The sequence below is a fragment of the Oncorhynchus nerka genome, linkage group LG15 (assembly GCF_034236695.1).
Source record: "Oncorhynchus nerka isolate Pitt River linkage group LG15, Oner_Uvic_2.0, whole genome shotgun sequence".
Lineage (NCBI taxonomy): Eukaryota > Metazoa > Chordata > Actinopteri > Salmoniformes > Salmonidae > Oncorhynchus > Oncorhynchus nerka.
In genome coordinates, this window is record NC_088410.1 from 40,264,818 (window position 1) to 40,287,076 (window position 22,259).

General features: G+C 42.7%; 1 protein-coding gene across 1 annotated transcript; it reads right to left on the bottom strand.

Annotated features, from left to right (window-relative positions):
* Window positions 1–1,213: 1,213 nt before the first annotated feature.
* LOC115143584 (transmembrane protein 121-like) lies at window positions 1,214–2,925 on the bottom strand. The gene has a single exon (XM_029684083.2). The coding sequence runs from the start codon at window positions 2,862–2,864 to the stop codon at window positions 1,833–1,835; it is 1,032 nt and encodes a 343-aa protein (XP_029539943.1). The 5' UTR covers window positions 2,865–2,925; the 3' UTR covers window positions 1,214–1,832.
* Between the last annotated feature and the right edge of the window lie 19,334 nt (window positions 2,926–22,259).

Here is a 22,259-nt window from a genome sequence, read left to right on the forward strand (position 1 = left end):
CACTGCACTCTATATTAACTGCATTCCACAATTAAGTTGTATTAATGGTTGATGTGCTTTCAATGAATTCCATTTCACTTACCCATTCCTTAAAGACAACCTGAGCAACAGACACCTCCTAAAACATGAATACCTGCCCAACGGCAGTGTACATTGTGTCCTTGATCATATTTAAATGAAGTTTATTGTGTTTTATTATTTTCCCTTAGGGTCCAAATAGTGAGGAATAAATTGTGAGATGGAATATTTCGTTTGAACATTGCCTGCATACTGTAGTACTTACTCTATAAATAATGTGATTTTAAGGGTTCAAAGCCTAACCGTAAATGAAGAGTGCTGATGTAAAGGCATTGTAAAACAATATCAGAGAACAATACAGAAGGATATTTAATGATCTAGCTAGCGACAGTTAAATAATCGTTAACTAATCTTCCTGGTACTGCAGATATCACAGTCATCATAAGATATTTGGTAGCCATGGATACCACACCAATTATGCAGCATGGTGTTTCTGAGAAAACTGTCAACAGAATTGTGATCTTGTGTATTAGTTGCATTTCTCAAACATAGAGTTCATACTGTGAGTCGGAATATATTCTCTACCAACACTGAATGCAGAGGCGTCATGCCCTTATTTTTTGATTGATTGCCAAATTCAATGTCTTTGGGTTAATTATGCACTTGATATAGTTTTCCATATGTATACTGAAATTGTTCTTTTGAAAAAGGTCAACGCATCTTCCGAGGGTGAATGGAGGAAGCGAAGAGAACAGCCATGCCTCAATTATTTAAGAAGTTGTCTTGTGATTTCTCTGTTTGAACACAAATGTGTGTAGAATATCTCTCTTTGATCAAACGTCTTCTTTCAAAACAAATACTTTGCAATAATACACGTACAGCTTCATAAGCGCATGTCAGAACAAGTTAGCAGACGTCTCTCATTTTCATATTCAGTACATATTTGATAAATGCCTATTTTTGAGCACACATATTCCAGTCGCATTAAAGTATTTTCTTCTTCTTATTTTGTTGACCACAGTGAACAGTAAGAAATTGTCTAGGAAAAAAGCCAACTTTTCTTTGCAAAATTATTGGAAAATAAATGCTTTAAATTGCTCTTTTTTCTTTTAAAGCTCTTCAGTGTTACGCATATCACTTAATCGAATGCAAAATACATAACAACCACAACCTGAACTCTTTCAATACAGGGCTCATTTATCAAAGACAAATCATTCAATACAAATGGTTGACATTGACGCTCAAACAGCATTAGAATGAAAACAGTTTGGAAAGGAGGACCGGTCAGAGTGAAGGTACTCTACTGTTCATTGAACGGCCTCTTCACAATACTAAAAAAAATAATAAACACAGCAATGATCAGTAAAGTGTGCGGAATATCTTTCCTTTACTGTATCCAGCACCTCACATTAATATTTGTAGGTAGTTTTACAGGTGCACAAAGAGACAAAAAATCATCCCCAAATTAAAAGGTACATCATACTTTGTTCTGCACAATATCTTATACAAGTATAAGTATCCCTTTAATCTTTCATTTTTGTTTTTTGTTCTTCATTAGATCATCCTTATTGGGAGGGGCACATTCACTTCTTCCTACAATAATTTCCTCCCTGGTCCAAGGAAATGGTTGTGACCCTACCTGTCGTGACCCTACGCTGCTTCCTTGTGTCAACTGTTCTGGTGACACTTTACTAAAAAAAACCCTGCAGGCATCATGCTTAATAACTTGTTATACGCATGAATGTGTATTTTATAATGTCCTATAATAAACTTGTGTGTTAGGTATCTTTATTATTTTCTCACCCAGACCTGTGTCACGTTTGCTCAACCTCTGTGTCACTCACACACACCATCTCTTCGGGAAACGTTGTGAAGTCTTGAATCACTACTTGGGGTGGCATGGGCATCGGCATGGGCACAGGCATAGTCACTTTTGGGCCGTGGACAATGCAATTCTTCTGCATCTCTACCTCAAGGGCGGGCGACGGGACCTCGCCGAGATGCCTACGATACTGGACGAAACTGCATGTCTTGAGAACAATGGCGATCACATTTTTACCCATCAGTATCCCAGACACCCTGGAGTCCCTATAGAAGATCATGTTCCCACCTCGAATGAAGAGAGTGATAATGTTAATAGTCACCAGGCTGAGAATCGGATAAAGCATCATCTTATGGGGCACGATGTTCACCCCTTGCATGCTGATCTCGCTCAGCGACACGCACGGGAGCACCAGCAGCAGGATGTAGCAGTAGAAGAACATGAGTCCCTCCACCCATAGGGGGAGCCCTCTCCTCTGAGGCTCCCATAGGTTGGCCTGCACGTCCAGGACATCGAGCAAGTCCACCACCACCCAGAAGAGTCGACACCGGATCTCCTCCTTCTTTTTCTGCGGCCGCACGTACTCCATGTGGTCGATGGCCACCAACGTGATGTAGACCACGGGCACGCAAATGGACAGAAGCAATGTCAGCGCTTTCCGTGCCACCCCGTCTACGCCGCCGCCGCCAGTCCAACCGTCCAAACTTCTCCCCTTTCCGTCCTCGGCCTTGTAGTTCTGGTAGACGAAGTAGACCTTGATCTCCAGGACAAAGACATAGAAGAACCATAGGATCATGGCATAGCCACGCTTGGAGGTCCGCACCTCAGAACCCACCCACACAGCCACGTAACGTAGGACGATGAGGAAGCAGATGTCCCCCACGAGGACCATGATGCACACACCGATCTTCCTGGGCCCCTGGTTCTGCTCCACCAAGTAGGCGTCCATCAGTGCCATGCTGCCCATGATCAAGACGGCCGACAAGCACACATGAAGCTTGTTGGCGGGTGGTGGCGGCACCATACTGACCAGGTGGTGAACGTCCAGGAAAAAAAGGAAACCAAGATCCAAGACAAAAGACAAAACAAAGGTCAAACAAAAATGAAGTTCCAAGAAAAAGATATAGGTCCAAGAAAAAAAGAGTTACGAAATAAATCAAAAAAAAAATGAAAGTTGTGGGTCAAAGCAAAAACCTGGGTTCAAAGAAGGTTAGGTATTATAATACATTTGTGGTAACTGTCTCTGTTCATCAGCTCATTTTAGTCCTGTTGGTTGAATCAGGTATATACCACCATTTGGTGGTATATCATCAGATGACTGTTTGTACAAAGTCAGGTCCACTTGCATGACCTGCCATCAGTTCCCCCAAAATACCCTCATAAATATGAATAGTTATCCTTCAACCTCTATTCAGTACTCAGCAAGCAGGGAAACAGTCAAGCAGAGTTCATTTGAAACTGCATTGCTGCCTAGGGATCCTAATAAAAATCGAAATATAACATTTTTTAGCCCTAACTGTATAACTCTACACTCTAAACACAATGCCTCCACATCATCGATTTGTCATCCTTTAGTGTCTGCAGTAACTGGGAATGTCTCTTTTATTACTTTAATGTTCTTGTAATTCTGTCAGTGGTTGATATCATTTTAGATGTTGGACATTGTAGATAAGTTGCCGCATACATTTTTTTCCCGGAGCTCTTCCGAGCAGTAACAAAAAGCGCAATGGATTCAGCAATGCACTTACACTTACGTCTCCAGTCATAATCAATCATAATGATTCGCAGCATTACATTTCCGGTTTGATGCCAATGTGGAATTGCCAACCCCAGCACTAATTCCATACCGTGGCATGGAGTGAAAAAACATGATGGATAGGGTTCATTATGTGAGTATTGGATATCCACTGCAACAAATTATAGGTTCCGTCTCCATTGTAATCCTCACACGTTCCCAACACTGTGATATTCCCAATATATTGTGTTGACAAAAGGAAACGAACAACTGCAAATCCGAACGTTCTCTTTCTGTTGACCCACAAAATCATCCCCCGTACACCCCTTTTGAGTCATAGAAGGGAACAGGGACCTGTGTGTGCAACCTCAAAGAGAAAGGACCTAGAAAAGTTTATCTTTGAAGTTGAATCCCTGAAAAACAAGAAGCCTCTTGCCCTTTTCAATAACAAGTGCTCTTACTTCAAAGATGCTCTCCCCTTGACGACCGAAAGCTCCTAATGCGGAGATTCAGGTGGAACAATAAAAAAGAATGTGTCCCTTTGATCGACGATCCGTTCTAGGTGAGTGTCCTAGAATTTCCACCAGAGTCAACCATCGAATGCCGGACGTGCCCCGCTGCCCATTGAGACACACAGCCATCAACGAAAAGCCCTTTTCACTCCTTTCTCATCTTCTTTCCCCCTCCGAAAAGGACTTGCGAATGGCCATCACATTGTCACAGCATTGTCAACTCTCCCAGTTTCAAATGTCCTTTAAGGTGAAAATCTCTAAATATTTGCCCTCCTTGCTCCTACTTGAGGTGCTGTTTGTCTGTGCCTTCCCAAACTAGGTCTGCTCGAATCTCTTTTCGTCCCTCTCTTGCTTCTCTTCCTTCCCCCACTCGTGTGTGCTCAGCCGTTGGATGTCGAAGAGGCATGCTCAGAAAGCCACAGCTGCAGGAGGAGAGAGAGCGCGAGGGAAGGAGAGACAAGGATGTAAGGGAGTGATGGTGATGGTCTTGTGTGAGCTGCCTCCTGCCATCAAGTTCTCTTCTCTTTTTTCATCCCTTCTTTTCCACTCCTGGTCCATGCTCTTTAAATCCCTCCGTCTCTCTTCTTCAGAGTGACTGATCCCTGCTGTGAAGTCCACCCAACCCCTCAGATGTTGAGATACTCCTTTTATCAGGGGAGGGCAAAGACGCTCGAGGGGGGGATTCAATGACATACAAATCACATACACACTCCACTGAGACGAGTAACACACACCCCTACACACACACCAGTGTAATGAGTGATCCACACGTCCCCAGCGGCTCCCTGTATGTGTGTGTGTGTGTGTGTGTGTGTGTGTGTGTGTGGCGAAGGGGAAGGCTAAGCCTTGGCTGCTCTTTCAGAACCTTTGCACTGATTTCTTTAAGGGAACACTGAATCACAGTGGTGAGAGACGAGATACTCAGAGCACTTAATATACCACCATCCCTACAAAATGTGGGTGCAATTATACACAATTTATAACAATAGCGATAGGGGAGTCATCAATAACTTTAACATGACCATTTACTTAATTGAGGATGCCTGTTCCAGCAATCCTATTTCTATGGCTGATAATTCATGCCGACTCATTACAAGCCTTTACCTGAACCTCAACATCACAATCTCTCCTTTTGGACAGACAGGCTATTTCATAATTGATGAAAGACTCCTCTTTTCCAGAATTAACAGAGGGATCATCAAGCGTAAATAATAAATGGGTATGAGGGAGGGTTAGCAGTGTGTGAAGGTGCTAGCTGCCTAGCTCCAGTGCTTCACTAGGATAATTAAGCATGTAAGAATAAATGGGCAAGAGGGAGGGCTAGCAGTGGGTGAAGGAGCTAGCTGCCTAGCCCCAGCGCTTCGCTAGACTAATTAAGCATGTAGTCATAAATGGGGAAGGAGAGAGGGAGGGCTAGCACCACACTAGGTCTTTGAGCCAGTGTGGGGGAGCGTTAGTCCCAGCGCTAGGCTACGCTAGGCTAATAAGGCATGTTTGATCGCTTGGCATAAATCCTAACATCAGACTGTTAAGACACCCCACAGGGGACAGGTTATGTGATGCATTACTCCCAAATATGAGCGCACAGGCTGGGGGCTTGAGCGTGGTTGGAGGGGGGTGTCAGTAAAGCCACCGCCACCGGCCATCTGTTTATTGGATTGCGTGTCATTGGCTCCAGCCACTTTCCCTGTCGTGAATGCTTATATTACACTATCTAAACACCAGTGAAGCAGAGACAGCCATACCCACTGTAGTGATGCACTATCTGTATCCGAGTAGAAATGGAAAGTGTTTTCCACCAAGTAGATACATGGGTTAATTGTGCTTTGTAGCGTCTCTCTCTCTCTCTCTCTCTCTCTGCAGGGAAATCATTTCGTCTCTTTCTGCCTTAACTGTAGTTTCCTTTTTCTAAGAAATACTCCCTGAAACCAGGATTGGTGTTTCACTGAGGTGACCACTTATTTTTCATTAGTATACTCTTAATTGTATCTCTTAAATGTTTTAATGGGTTGTTTAATCTGTCAATTTGAATGTGCCATAACAATAAAATAATTTGAATTACTAATAAAAATAACACTTTGGTTCTATTACATGTTTTGTTGTGACTTGTTTGTTTATTGTGGTTTTTCTCACTAGCAACATTATCACCGCCGAAACCACTTCAAAGTACACAATTATGTGTGATCAATGACTCTGTGAAAGCTTTCAGCAAGAGCTAAAGTGCTTTCTGACTTACAGATGTAATTATATTTTAACAGGGAAAGTGGGACTAGGGATATTAGAACACATCAAAAGGAATAACAGCTTGTTTGTATTTCATTTCCAAGTGATTACAACGCCAATGTCGTATGCCGTCGGTTATTGCTATGGAAACTCCAAGGAGTGGCGTCTCAATTCCAATTGTGTCTAACTTCCTTTAATTGCAACTGGCACCAGACCCTTCCTTCTATTCAATGCACAAAGTGCACAAAGTAGAGCTAACTCCATTACTGTAATGAAACAGGAGACGCAAATGTAAATGGCGAGGTTCTCAAATCATATTATCTCAGAGAGGCAATAAACTATGAGGGCGATATAACAGTTCCACAGCAGCCAACAACATGCATTAACACATATGACTTCACCCTCCAATAAATTGAGAAAAAAATACCTTTGGATGATTTTGGAGTCTTCATGACTGTTTGATACAAGGGTGGAATTTCTGTTGCTCGCATAATTATATCAACAGAATTGAAGGTGTCAATTTGGGCAACAGTGCACTCAACACCATCCAAACACAACCTAATCTGATACCTGGTACAGCTCAAATGGCACATCATAAGTCTATGAATCATATCTTCCCAATTCCACCTGTTTGTGAGCATTAGGTTGTCTTATTGGCTGGGCAAACACTGGAAACTCACAACAGAGTAGTCACCTGTACCTTGTGGAGAGAAAGTACCTAAGAGTCCTAAAATGTCCACTGGAGCCAGCGATATTCTTAGCAACAGCTCAGCTACTGCTTGGCGCTGACCTATTTCTTCCTTCACCGTGAAAAATTGGTCCTGCCAGCTGGAGAGCTGTTACTGGTGCCTCATTGCCCCTCCATGTGGCTTACTTTTAAAGGCCCTGCCTGCCTCCAACCAAAAGCCCATTTTCCAGCTGGTGCGAGCCCGGGTCCCGTGCCACTAAGAGTAATGGCCATGGTCACGGTCGGTCAGAAAAGCGTATCTGCCGTGCTGTGGTCGTGGATGCTGACATAGCATCTCACATCTAGAAAATGGTGCTACGTGTTTTCTGTGATAAATATTTGCGTCTGCGTGTGTTTGTATACATAAGAAGGATATGTGTCCTGTCAAATGTGTATTGGGTGGTATAATCCACACGCTATACCACGTGCCTAATTTGTTTATCTGGACTCGCATGAGCCACTCGGGGGGCACAGAAGGCAGTCAGGAGCACAGAAGGAGAGAGCTGCAGCGGATACCCAGGCGGTGTCCCAAATGAAACCCTATTCCCTATGTAGGGCAGTACTTCTCACTGGGCCCGTGGGGAAAAGGGTGCTATTTGAGACGCAACCCCAGTGAACCCCATTGAGAGAGGCCGTCCATTACTGCCGATGGCCATTTATGTTTAAGGGCACTTCAAGTCCCATCGTAAATTTCTTCCATTTGAAGAAGGGGGAGGGGGCGGGGGGTTCTTGGGAACATTGGTGGTTATTTATAACATGTAACCACTATCGTTCATGTCACCTTTTTCTTCACAGAAAAATGATGTTTAATGTAGCCTGCTGTACTACAGTTGATTACCATATTGGATAGTGAGTCACATTTGCTTGACTATAGGAAATGTACCCTTTACGTTTTATAAACAAATCGCTTTGCATGTATGTTTTTGAACCGAAGAAAGAGGCCTACCAGCATAATTTCTGAGGCACATGGAAGATAAATTATCATAGCTTTTTGTGTGTGCAAAGAACAGCATGACCAAGCTTTGCAAGCCCATTTTGGTAAACACTGACTTACCAGCAGGCAGGGTTTTTCGAAGGCTTTGTTTTTCTTAATTGACAGATTGGCTTGACTCACAAATGTGCATGCATTACTTTGGGTCCATTGTTGGAACATAAACATGTCAAATCAAATCAAATCAAATCAAATCAAATTTTATTTGTCACATACACATGGTTAGCAGATGTTAATGCGAGTGTAGCGAAATGCTTGTGCTTCTAGTTCCGACAATGCAGTGATAACCAACAGTAATCTAACTAACAATTCTAAAACTACTGTCTTATACACAGTGTAAGAAGATAAAGAATATGTACATAAGGATATATGTGAACAAGTCCATCTGTTGATGAGCATCAAACAGAATCGATGATGCACAGCCACATACTGTACCTGTGTATTACCAAGCATTGTGTAGGTGTTTGTGTTGGCTGGTGCCAACAAGCCAATATTGCGATCCCATTATTATTTTGTTGTGATTAAGTGTAAAGTATTCATATGGATTAAAGGTGTTCATTCAAACATTCGAAGTTACTACGCTACAGAAATCAACATGCTCATTTGTAAATTGTACACTGAGTATATAAAACATTAAGAACACCTGCTCTTTGCAGAGACATAGACTGTCCGGGTGAGTCCAGGTGAAAGTTAAGATCCCTTATTGATGTCACTTGTTGAATCCACTTCAATCAGTGTAGATGAAGGGGAGGAGCCAGGTTAAAAAGGATTTGAGACAATTGAGCCGTTAATTGTGTATGTGGCTTTGAACAGGGTATGCTAGTAGGTGCCAGGCGCACTGGTTTGTGTCAAGAACTGCAAAACTTTCACGCTCAACAGTTTCCCCTGTGTATCAAGAATGGACATCCAGCCAACTTGGCACAACTGTGACACAATTAGTCATCAGAATCTTCATTTTTCATTTTAAAGACCACGTGAGTCAGTAATCAGACCAAGATTCCCAGACACCAGAAGTCTTTCAAATGTATCATCTGACCCACAAATGTGTTATTTTTAGACGTTTTAGATGGGATGGAAACATTAAAAAGTCATGAAAAAATGCTCTGGAAATGCAAACGGATGAATCAAATTAGCCCAATTTACTCCGCTATAGATATCCTCAGAAGCACACCCAAAACCAGTGTCTAGGTCCAAATATTCTTATTGAGTAGTTCTTTCCCTAGTTCCCTTTCCAACTTGGCCCAATGGTTCTGGACTAAATAGGTGCCAGCAGTGACGTGGAAACATGCGGTGCATCTAAAAACTGGCCTCCTCTCCTTTTTCTGTACTCACCTCAAAACACAGGATAGGTCAAAGCAATGTTGTGGTTGCCACCAGGAATGTGCTTTTGTCCTTCAAGTTATTTCACGTCAGTGCAGATGAAGGAAAGGAGATGAGGAGAGGAAGCCACTTTAGACTATTGAGATGTACTCCTATATACAATCCTTTCCTCTCACCTATCAGAGGTCACAAGGCGACTTACAAAAAATATATGTCATGTTTTCAAGGGTTATACTGTTGTAATAGGATTTAGCTTAGGAGTGTTTGTAATGTGTTCAGACATTTGATTGTGCTATTTGGTGTCATTTATATAGGGAAAATCACATGTTTTGCAAGCCTAGCATTGCACCTATTTTGCAAAAACATAACTGAAACTGTATTGGTGCTTCTTATTTCTTAAGCTGTTTATGAATGTGTTATATGGTTTATATTCACAGTAGGGTGCCTGAAGCATTACCTACATATATGTTTCTCTCAGCATTGCTTCCTTTACTTTGAATGTCCACTCTTATATCTTCAGCTTATATTTCATAGTGTGTGGGTGTTTATTTTGCAAAGAGGTAATGTAGATGCACACAGACACAAATACACATACTCACACACACACACATCCAAAATCCTCAGTATTCCACTCATGAGTGTAAAATTGCATCTGGCACCCAAAGGCATTTACACTGCGGAAACACAGCTTCCCTCAGTTCTTTGCATTTCACGCTGTCACATGATATAAACTTGTACACATTTTTCTGGCATTTTCTCTCCTTGTGTACTTGGCATGAGATGCTTACTCTTTCTCTACTGAAGGAGGTATCTATTTTCTTCAACTCCAAATCAAATAAGACTATAAGACTATAATCCTGGAGATAAACTTCCCATAATTTAATTAAAATTGAATTAAACGTACTACACAACTCCCCAAACAATTCTCAAAGCCTTGTGGGACAACAAACAAGTCTTATCAAGTTTTAAATTATCATCCGTTTTGGTAAAAAACGTACTTAATGGGAAATGTACCTAATTTAAGCAACATATAACAATTATTCATTGATTGGCTTCATGAATTAAATATAAGGGGCCTATTTATATTGTTAACTGAGTGTATATGTGAATTACTGATGATATAAATTGGTCTCATTAGGACTCGGGGGACAGTGCCTGCATCAGCCCCCAGGCACATGCTTCCTGATCCTAGCTAGTCCAAACTCTCAGCCATCCACTTGCCCTAGCTTACTTCAAAGCAGCGGGAGAGGAAAGAGGCCTACATTAGCATATATTTACATACCTGCAGATGCACCCTAATTTTTGGCAGCTGTTGGATTAAATACTTCTCATTGGGAGAGATGCATGGGCGTAATTTCCACTAGGGACTAGAGTCAGCCTGGAGTGTTAGATGGGTGAGGTTTGCAGCTTTGTGACTATTCTATTGGTCCATTAAGCCAGACAAGCTCAGTCATTGCACATATAAAGTGTCACACCATGAACTGTTTCACCTGTCTTGTGCTTGTCTACACCCCCCACCAGGTGTCTCCCATTTCCCTCATTATCCCCTGTGTATTTATTCCTTTGTTTTCTGTTTCTGTTGCCAGTGTGACTTCTTTTGTCAGGTCTTACCAGCATGTTTCCCATTTCGCCTGTTCTCAAGTTTTTGTTTTCTAGTCTAACCGGGTAGACCATTCTGGCAACCCTGAACCTGCCTGCCGTCCTGTACCTGCCTGACTCTGACCTGGTTTACGAACCTCTGCCTGCCCTCAACCTGCCTGCCGTCCTGTACCTGCCTGACTCTGACCTGGTTTACGAACCTCTGCCTGCCCTCAACCTGCCTGCCGTCCTGTACCTGCCTGACTCTGACCTGGTTTACGAACCTCTGCCTGCCCTCAACCTGCCTGCCGTCCTGTACCTGCCTGACTCTGACCTGGTTTACGAACCTCTGCCTGCCCTCAACCTGCCTGCCGTCCTGTACCTGCCTGACTCTGACCTGGTTTACGAACCTCTGCCTGCCCTCAACCTGCCTGCCGTCCTGTACCTGCCTGACTCTGACCTGGTTTACGAACCTCTGCCTGCCCTCAACCTGCCTGCCGTCCTGTACCTGCCTGACTCTGACCTGGTTTACGAACCTCTGCCTGCCCTCAACCTGCCTGCCGTCCTGTACCTGCCTGACTCTGACCTGGTTTACGAACCTCTGCCTGCCCTCAACCTGCCTGCCGTCCTGTACCTGCCTGACTCTGACCTGGTTTATGAACCTCTGCCTGCCCTCAACCTGCCTGCCGTCCTGTACCTGCCTGACTCTGACCTGGTTTACGAACCTCTGCCTGCCCTCAACCTGCCTTTTGCCTGCCCCTTTGTGATAATAAATATTCTGAGAATTGAACTCTCCGCCTCCTGTGTCTGCATCTGATTCATATCCTGAGACGCGATAATAAAGTATCTGAAATTACTTCAAATATTATTTAAATCCAGTCCCTGCAAGGGACTAGGTACGCGCACACATACATTTCAATGTTAAATGTTTCTCCCCAACACTTTTGTCTAGTGATGTCATAATGTATTGCCCAATTAGATTGTGTAGAAATGTATGAAATGGCAATTTGGCAAAAGAGTTTTGAGTAGCAATGGGGGATGTCCCCCAAAACCCTTGTCTGATGTTGCTCCCCCACATTTGATATACAAGTTTTGTAGGAATGTTAATTTAAGGGCCTTTTAGATCACAATGAAAAAGGTTACATGGGCATGGAAGTCCTAGATCAGCCCTTCAAGCTGAACAGAGTAAAACAGAATGGGGCTTTCTGTCTTTTCATTCTAAAACGCATGTAAGATGAACGTTATGTTTGAATTCCCTCTCTAACCCCCATCTGCTGAAAGCACTGCAGAAGTCAAAGAGCTAATAGAACTCATTATAAACCCATGAATGTTCCAGTAACTCACACATAGTCTTTGCCCAAAAGGCGCTACCCCCTCTATTATTTCAGTCTTTGAGCTCGTAACTGTAAGTCAGCAATAAACCGAAAGAAGTGTGTAAAACCTGACATTTTTTCACACAAAACAAATCGGTTACTTTCTTTTCCTCGTCCCTTGCATCCAGGCTAAGAAATCAATTTCAATCTCCATAAAATGTGGGTGTCTTTAGCGGTAAACCGATTAGTGTTTGATGTTACAGTATCTATACTTTGACCAATGTACATTCCCTCTAGATTTTTGTCAAATGTGTGTTCATTGTGTTACTGACATTATTTAAAGTTGTTGTAGGCCATAAACAGGTTTACGTTACCAATTCTTCACAGATCTCAAATTATTTTGACAAGGAGTCAATAATTAAAAATAAAAATTATGGTCGCTTTACCATTCAAAGGACTATCTACTCCCATAAGACACAATAGTTGTCAGAATAAATCAAATCAAGGTACAAGGATTTCAAATACAGTATAATCGTTTTGACGGGCATTTCTGGAACACATGTCCAGGGACAATGAAATATCAAACAATTTACACAAATGTCGGAAGACTGTCGACACAACACTCAATTACACTAAGTATGACAACGCTCTGGACAATTCAGTCAGCTTTGATAACTTTAACAAGTCTGTTTATCCTTTATCTTCAAACCAAAATGGCCACCTCCATCAACTCCTTGGCCTTCCGGTTGTCAAAAAGCTTTATGTATGTACCAGGTCTTCCCCTTAGGAAGTGCTTTGGACTCTCATCTGAAAAAGTGTGTGTATATACAGTATGAGACTCTGAGCACACAACCAGGTAAGAAGGACAGTTCCGGTGTTCTGGAGCCAGGCGGGTAATTGCCTCTAGGCTCCAAAAGATGACATCCTTCTTCTTCACGCTTCAGTGAGTTTTGCCTGCCTACGCTTTTCCCGGTCATCTGAAAACCCTCGCACGGTGCATGGGACCCTTCGTTTCAGTCCGTTTCCTCGCAGTCTGCACAGGTTACTTTAATGGATGCGGACGGCCCTTGACACTTCGTGGTTTTAATTGTGTTTGGATTGGCTTCGTGTTTAGACTGTGAAGATGAGAGGTGAGAGAGCCTCATTCTACTAAGATCCATCTGCTGTTGTGGGAAAGCATTACCTGAACTTCCTTGGTGAGACAGGGGTAACGCAGTCATAAGCATGTCATAAGAGTTATAAGCTGTTATACACTCTTACAAAAAAGGGTTCTAAAAGGGTTCTTCGGCTGTTCACATAGGAGAACCGTTTATGGTTTCAGGCAGGACCCTTTGTGGTAAGGGTTCTACATGGAACCCAAAAGGGTTATACCTGCACCAAAAGGGTTCTACCTGGAACCAAAAAGGGTTCTTCAAAGGGTTCTGCTATGGGGACATCCGAAGAACCCTTTTAGATTCTAGGTAGCACCTTTTTTCTAAGAATATAGCTAAGAGTCTACATGCCCTTCAGTTTCAGCCATGCCCTTCTACCAGGTAGAAGTTCCCTTTTGGCACAGATCTAGAGTCGGCTTACCCTCCCCAAATCCTAACCTTAACCATTATCAGGAAATAAACTAAACTGACCTTAGATCAGCTTCCAGGGGCAACTTTAACTTACTGGGTCAGACAACAAAGGACGAAAGCATGTCAGGGCAAGAACACAAAAGTTAGAGTGGTTAGAGTTAGAGTTTTTAGAAAATCCTGATAAAAAAGATAACACAACCATCTAAAAGCCTTAATAATTTAAAGTTTCACTATTTGAATTTGCAACATGAATCAGTCATTTTGTTACAATACATGGTTAAAGATAGTTGGGCTCCTTTTAATGTGATTAATTTGTAGAAAATTAGCAATTTAATTTGGTCTATCAAGTTCTGATGTCTTAAAATGTATCAAATATTCTGAGCTTGAATAAAATAAATGCACTTCAAGGATTGGCCAGGACGCATGAAACTAAATGGCTGCCAATTCTGTCACCAAGGTCCAGAGCATTATCCGGTACCTTCCCCTCACCCCTACCTTCCTCCCAGACTCTCTCCTAATCCACAAAATTCTTTCCTCAGCTCACCCTTCCTAACCCAGCATGTAATAATTACTCATTTCTACCCACCCCTCTTATGCAATGCATATTGAATTAAAGCCCATCTTCAAACCTCTCCCTCCCACTCCCTCAACCCTAAAGACCATCATTTAGGAGCCTGCTGAGTCATTGATTGGATTGTGAAGGGGTCACAGAGACTATACCAACCCGCCACAGTGACAAAATGGCCAACCATGTGACAGGACATGCTCTCAGCCAATCTCCATTGGAGCGTGGCTAATGGGATGTGTGCATTGATTTTGTTCTGTCGTGGCCGTTGCCTCAATACTTTACAGTGATGATCGTATCAGCACTGATCAAACATTCAATCTAGAATATTTAGGATATTATGGCAATCACCACCATTTCAAAAGCCAATAGCTCTCATTTGACCAGGAAGGATGGAGAACTTTGGATGGGTGTTTGTTTTAGTCATACACATTATTGTCAATAGAGGCAGAGTAATGGAAGGTTTAGTCAGATGGATGACATCAATACTAACATCAATACTTTTTAAAGAGATACTTGCTGTCAAGGAATTGAACACACGCCATAATACACCATAAAAAGGAATTCCATTCCAAATCAAGAGCATGTTGACCTTGACCCCATTTGATTGGTAAAAAAAGTCTGTTCGTATTTTGCCCATGGTATAAAACGACTATTCCCAGACCAAAACAGGATTAACTATGAACTAGTACAGTGTCAATATTAGGAGTCATTCATATGCAACTCCAGCTGAGAATGAAAGAATGTAGGCTGAGACTGAGACGTTCCTAATATGGAGACTGTAGTGGAGGATTCTCATACATTGTCTTGCTGACAGTCAGCTATGCCCTACAGGAAGTTAAGCCCCTTGGGCCAGCTGGCAAACTCACTCAGCTCACCAGCCCTCTAGCACTAAGGGACCTCCAGGGAAGCTCAATGTCAGCCAGAGGTCGCAGGCCATTATCAATCATTGTGCAATACTGCTGTATATAAAGTAGTATTTCCTTCCACATGTTGTGCCACATTTCTGCCGACTCCACCATTAACTGGTTCCAGGAACCAGCAGTATCTTTCAATATCTGAAAATTATTCTATGCAGAGTAGCCCATTGTGTGTAACTACAGATCTTGGAGATTAGATTATCCCACCCATGATCTAACCATTAGAAGATTGAGAAAATATCTGATCATATGTCAGTTGTGGGGGGGTAACCTCTCTACCTACTCCACAACACTGTTTTCCTCGTAAGTGTCAATTGTTGCACAACAGAACCTGATATAACTTGTGCAGGAAAAGATACCTCTGCATGTTTCTCTCCCCTAAGCATGTTACAATTTCCATTCCTTTTTAAAACTAAGCAAATGATTACCATATAGTTGGTTTTGTAAATTGCAAGGTGGTGGACCGCCTCAAAACACACACACACACACACACACACACACACATACACACACACCAACCAACCAAGCGCTGACTCCCTGGGAGACCCCCTCTGATGATTTTTAGGAACGTCTCCATCCTCCCAGCATGCAACAGTGCCTGGAGCAAAAGCTTCAAAGGCTCGACAACGTGTGAAACAATACATCTCATATCTCACACGTCCTCCTGTGCCATTCTTCTCTTGTGTTTGTGTGTGTGTGTGTGTGTGTGTGTGTGCATTCAAACTCCTGTGTCATCGCTTGCAGGATCGCTTGTGTGTTTCGACACAGCGATCTGTCAGTCACGTTGGCAGCTGCACACTGCCTATCGTGGGCGGGAACAATCATACTGTTAGAATTCTGCACACGTCTCCCGTATTAAGAACCAAAGTGGTTTTGATGGCACCAGTTTTGACAAACATGCTGAGTAAATACAGCTTCAGCTCGGTTATCTCCCAGGAGTACCGATTACAAACTGTAGAGTTGGACAAGGTTGCATTCCAAATAGGTTTAGGCCCCGTATGGGCCCTAGTCGACAGTAGTGTACTAAAATGGGAATAGGTGGCATTTGGGACACAACCCAAGGGCTCCACTTTACATATAGTCTTCATAAAACATTTACAGCACTTCCATATGGAAACCCCTAAAGGAGTGTACAAAAAATGTATAACAAGTTGCATGTGTAACATTGTGGGTTATGTTTCCACTTACCTCTAAAGAAATGTGTATTTAATGTTCAAGCATTCTTATTGGTTGGGTCAATTCCGATGACAATAAGGCGTGTTGTTATTGGCCCCGCTTACAGATCGGGAGAGATCACGAATGTCAAGTCTCCCCCATATGAAAATGTGACGCAATTAGTTAGGTCACATTCTGAAAACTGTATTCTATTTTTATATTTGACAATGTGTACAAGTTTGCTGTACGTTGCGTTCGAGCCTGTTTCACCTAGTCCTAGGATTGGGGATGTGTCTATGGATTTCCTGGCGGGCATTGTTAAACAGATAGGTCACTCCATAGGTGAAAATATTGCCTCTTGTTTGGAATCGAAGGCTATGGGAGATGGGATGGGACTTTTTTGATTATGTTGGTGGTACCAAGGTTGGGGCCAGCTCTAGTCTGAATGTCGTGGTGACAAATGATGTCAGGGAACCAGTGTGTTTCAGGGGGGATGGTTCAGAGAAATGCACAGTACATGAGTGGGAGGAGATAATGTTAGTGTACATGCAGAAGAAGGGCTATGGTGGGCAGGAGAGGTCAGATGAAGTTTTGGACAAGCTGATGTGGTGGGCGCGGGATGTGTTAAGAGTAAGCCTACGCAGTAACCCAGTTGACTTAAGCCAGGGCCCTAGACCAGTTTTTGACATTGTGAAGCATCACTTTAGTGACACAATCAACTCTGACATGCCCCTAGCTGATGTTTATTCTACGTTGCCATTGGAAGGGGAGACTCCATTTGACTACTGGATTAGACTGAACAGGGCCATAGAGGTGGCAGAGGACAGTTTGAAGAGGCAGAACAAGGAGCTAGACAATCCATCACGTGTTCTGACTGTCATGTTCATCAAGCACTGTCCAAACCCAGAGCTGTCATTGATATTCATATGCAAACCATTGCATGAGTGGATGGCTGTGGAGGTACATGGCAGACTAGAGATGTACCAGAGGAAGTGCAAGGCTCCACGTCCCTTGCGACTGCCCCCACTGGTCACCACACTGATGCAGGAAGTAAGTAGGCCAGTGTCGGCTGTTGCAAAATGCCCGGACCCCTTGCCGCAGCCCACGAGGCATTGGATCGTGTAATTGCCATGCTTGAACGGGTCTTGGAGCAGAGGCAACAGCAACCTGTAGGTGGCTATGATAACCGTTTCCAGAGGAGGCCCAGGAGAAGGGAGAACCCATCTTTGAAATGCAAGTGTGTGGGGATGCAAATCACAGCACAATAGATTATTGTTATTCACACCACCTCTGCTTCCTCTGTTATGGAGCTGGGCACACACATCAAGAATGTCCTTGTGCTTCATCGGTAACACCCATCGCTCCATCAAACAGCAACACGGCTCAGCGGCAGGAAAACTAGCTGGCCCGCACGGTGTGGGGTGGGGGGGGGGAGTACTGGGCCTTGTGAGATGCCCTAATCAGATACTGATGTAGATTTAGAGTCAATATATTAAAGTGTTTGAGATGAAATTAAGCCAATTTAAAAAGTAATTATTCAAAATTCACAGTGCTCCACAACGATAAACTTTTATATACTAGTGTGTTACTGGGGGATGTTGTAGAGGTGAGCGCTTTAATTGACAGTCGTTCTATGGACAGTCGTTCCATGCACATTGAGCTCAACGATGGTGCCACGCCTTGAGAAATTAGGTGTGCTCAAGGGTGGCTCTCTCAGTCCAACCGAAGTGGTGTTGGTTGGCTGCATGGGGGTTGAAGACCAACCCAGTAGGTGTGTGCAAATTGAATCTGTCACTGTATGGCAGCAGTGTCTCTGTCCCTGTTCTAATAGTGGATGGCCAACGTGATGAGCTCATCCTAGGCAACAACGTGGTAAAACACCTCATCAGGGAGCTGAAGACGACCAGTGACTTCTGGGAGAAGATATCATCGTCTGAACACAATGGAGATGACAAACTGTTCTGTCTGCTGGGTAATGTAGAGATATGGAAAGGAACCAAAGTGCCAGAAAGAGTGGGCACGGTAAGGCTGAAGCAGGGCGGTCACATTGGAGCCTATGCAGGAGCATTTAGTCTGGGGCCGGCTGTGTACGCCTCAAAATGTATCCGCGGGCAGTGCTGTCATTATTGAGCCTACGAGGGCACGCTCAAGACCGAAAAACATTCTAGTGAGGAGAACAGTAGTGACATTGGGTCCCTGTTAAAGTTACCAATCCCTCACCTAAGCCAGTAACAGTGAGACGCAATGCCAAGATAGTGGACGTTTTTCCTTGCATGGCATTAGAGGACTTTGACACTGACTATATAGATGGGTCCACTGTCCCACCAGTCCCTCTGGTGCAGCAGATACACAAAATAGCTGACAATCCAGACTTCGACAATGGTAGTACAGATAGCTTGACAGTGACGTCAATCCACACAGAGTGACAAGTGAGGTGTTGCACGAGTTAGGGCTAGGTGACATTGACATTGAGTCCACTCAGTTGTCACAACAGTGTAAGGCCAAGCTAGTTCAGCTTATAGCCCGCTACGGGTCTATCTTCTCCCGGCACAAACTAGATTGCGGGAAGACTACTGGTTATGTCCATCGCATCAGACTACCTTACAGTAGGCTCTGGCGATTTGAGACTGTGTACAGACGTCCAATGGCTCAATGTTCACACCGTAAAGGATTAACACCCTCTACCTCACCAAGCTGATGCTCTGGCGGCCCTGGGTGGCAATGCCTTCTTCTCAACGATGGATTTGACCTCAGGCTACTACAATGTGGAGGTGTCCGAAAAGTTGAGGAATTTATTCTGCAAATGATCATGGAAATATATATCTATTTCAAATTATTTTAGAATGGTTGCATTTTGTTATTATATTTAACTTGGCTTACCTGTTATTTTGTTTTGAATAAGTGTCTTATATTTCACACTTGTACTACTAGGCTACTTTTGCCTTCTTGCAATGCAAGCTTTCAACCACTAGAAACTGTGAGCACACATGGTCTAAAGTTTGCAGGAGGATAAGCACATTCTCACATCAAGTTCAGTCTTTATAAATGCAAACTTTGCGTGAAAACTGGTGCACGCATGTTTTGGGGTATATTTTGTGTTTACCCAAACATTTATCAATTAGGCCCCTGGTGTGCTAGGGCATAGTCATTTCCATTGAAATGTAACGGAATTGTTGGACTTTGTCGGGACCTAGTGTTCGCGCCTCATGAAGATGGATTACTGGGCTGAACGCGCTAACAACAAGGAGGAATTTGGACATAAATGATGGACATTATCTGACAAAACAAACATTTATTGTGGAACTGGGATTCCTGGGAGTGCATTCAGATGAAGATCATCAAAGGTAAGCGAATATTTATAATGCTATTTCTGACTTCTGTTGACTCCAACATGGCGGATATCAATTTGGCTTGATTTGTCGTCTGAGCGCCGTACTCAGATTATGGCATGGTTTGCTTTTTCCGTAAAGTTTTTTTGAAATCTGACACAGCGGTTGCATTAAGGAGTATATCTTTAATTCTGTGAATAACACTTGTAATGTTTATCAATATTTATTATGAGTATTTCTGTAAATTGATGTGGCTCTCTGCAAAATCACCGGATGTTTTGGAACTACTGAACATAACGTGCCAATGTAACCTCGGATTTTTGGATATAAATATGCACTTTACCGAATAAAATATACATGTATTGTGTAACATGAAGTCCTATCAGTGTCATCTGATGAAGATCATCAAAGGTTAGTGATTAATTTTATCTTTATTTCTGCTTTTTTGTGACTCCTCTCCTTGGCTGGAAAAATGGCTGTGTTTTTCTGTGACTTGGCTCTGACCTAACATAATCGTTTGGTTTGCTTTCGACGTAAAGCCTTTTTGAAATCGGACACTGTGGCTGGATTTACAACAAGTGTTGTAAATCCTATCCAAATTCCTATGTTTGAGGAATTTTAATTATGGGATATCTGTTGTTTTGAATTTGGCGCCATGGAGTTTCACTGGCTGTTGACCGGTGGGACGCTACTGTCCCACGTACCCTAGAGGGGTTAAACTCAGTTTTTCACAATTCCTGACATTTAATCCTATTAAAAAATCCCTGTTTTAGGTCAGTTAGGATCACCACTTTATTTTAAGAATGTGAAATGTCAGAATAATGGGAGAAATAATTATTTATTTAAGCTTTTATTTCTTCCATCACATTCCCATTGGGTCAGAAGTTTACATACACTCAATTAGTATTTGGTCGCATTGCCTTTAAATTGTTTAACTTGGGTAAAAAAAAAATTGGGTAGCCTTCCACAAGCTTCCCACAATAATTTGGGTGAATTTTGGCCCATTCCTCCTGACAGATCTGGTGTAACTGCGTCAGGTTTGAAGGCTTCCTTGCTCGAACATGCTGGCTTTTTTATGGCGGTTTTGGAGCATTGGCTTCTTCCTTGCTGAGCGGCCTTTCAGGTTATGTCGATATAGGACTTGTTTTACTGTGGATATAGTTACTTTTGTACCTGTTTCCTCCAGCATCTTCACAAGGTCCTTTGCTGTTGTTCTGGGATTGATTTGCACTTTTCGCACCAAAGTACGTTCATGTCTAGGAGACAGACCGAATCTCCTTCCTGAGTGGTATGATGGCTGCGTGGTCCCATGGGGTTTATACTTGCGTACTATTGTTTGTACAGATGACCGTGGTACATGCAGGCGTTTGGAAATTGCTCCCAAGGATGAACCAGACTTGTGGAGGTCTACAATTATTTTTCTGAGGTCTTAGCTGATTTCTTTTGATTTTCCCATGATGTCAAGCAAAGAGGCACTGTTTGAAGGTAGGCCTTGAAATACATCCACAGGCACACCTCCAATTGACTCAAATGATGTCAATTAGCCTATCTGAAGCTTCTAAAGCCATGAGATCATTTTCTGGAATTTTCCAAGCTGTTTAAAGGCACAGTCAACTTAGTGTATGTAAACTTCTGACCCACTGGAATTGTGATACAGTGAATTATAAGTGAAATAATCTGTCTGTAAACAATTGTTGGAAAAATGTATTGTGTCATGCACAAAGTAGATGTCCTAATCGACTTGCCAAAACTATAGTTTGTTAAGAAGTTTGTGGAGTGTTTGAAAAATTAGTTTTAATAAACTTCCGACTTCAGCTGTACCTTAAACGCTGAGTGATGGGCCTGGAGAAATGTAACCATCAAATTCATAGACATCGCTATAGATGCAAGGACTGACCAACAATGACATCAACATTATAGTTTTAACCATGTTTTGAGGCTATACGGTGTTTGTTACACTTTCATTGTTTATAAACATTGGAGTAAAAAATATATATTTTGGGTTCTGATGGGGTACGACATGAGGCATTTATCAGTTATATTATTCAAGAATCAATGGATATACATCATTAATTTATACATCCACAAATGGATATTGCAACTAAGGATTTTACAACACAATTTATGGTACCCTGGCTGTGAATTAATTTTATTATAAATGTGCTCTTAATCAAACTAAAAGCTTTGAGTCTTCTTGGGTATGACGCTACAAGCTTGGTACACCTGTATTTGGTTTCCCCCATTCTTCTCTGCAGATCCTCTCAAGCTCTGTCATGTTGGATCGGGAGCGTCGCTGCACAGCTATTTTCAGGCCTCTCCAGAGATGTTATATTGGGTTCAAGTCCGGGCTCTGGTTGGGCCACACAAGGACATTCAGAGACTTGTTCCGAAGCCACTCCTGCGTTGTCTTGGATGTGTGCTTGGCGTTGTTGACCTGTTGGAAGGTAAACATTTGCAAACGCCGTCCATTTAAGAATGATGGGGGGCCA

Bases quoted from the DNA above. Each gene is read 5' to 3' on its own strand.
- LOC115143584 (XM_029684083.2), bottom strand. From the start codon at position 2,864: ATGGTGCCGCCACCACCCGCCAACAAGCTTCATGTGTGCTTGTCGGCC.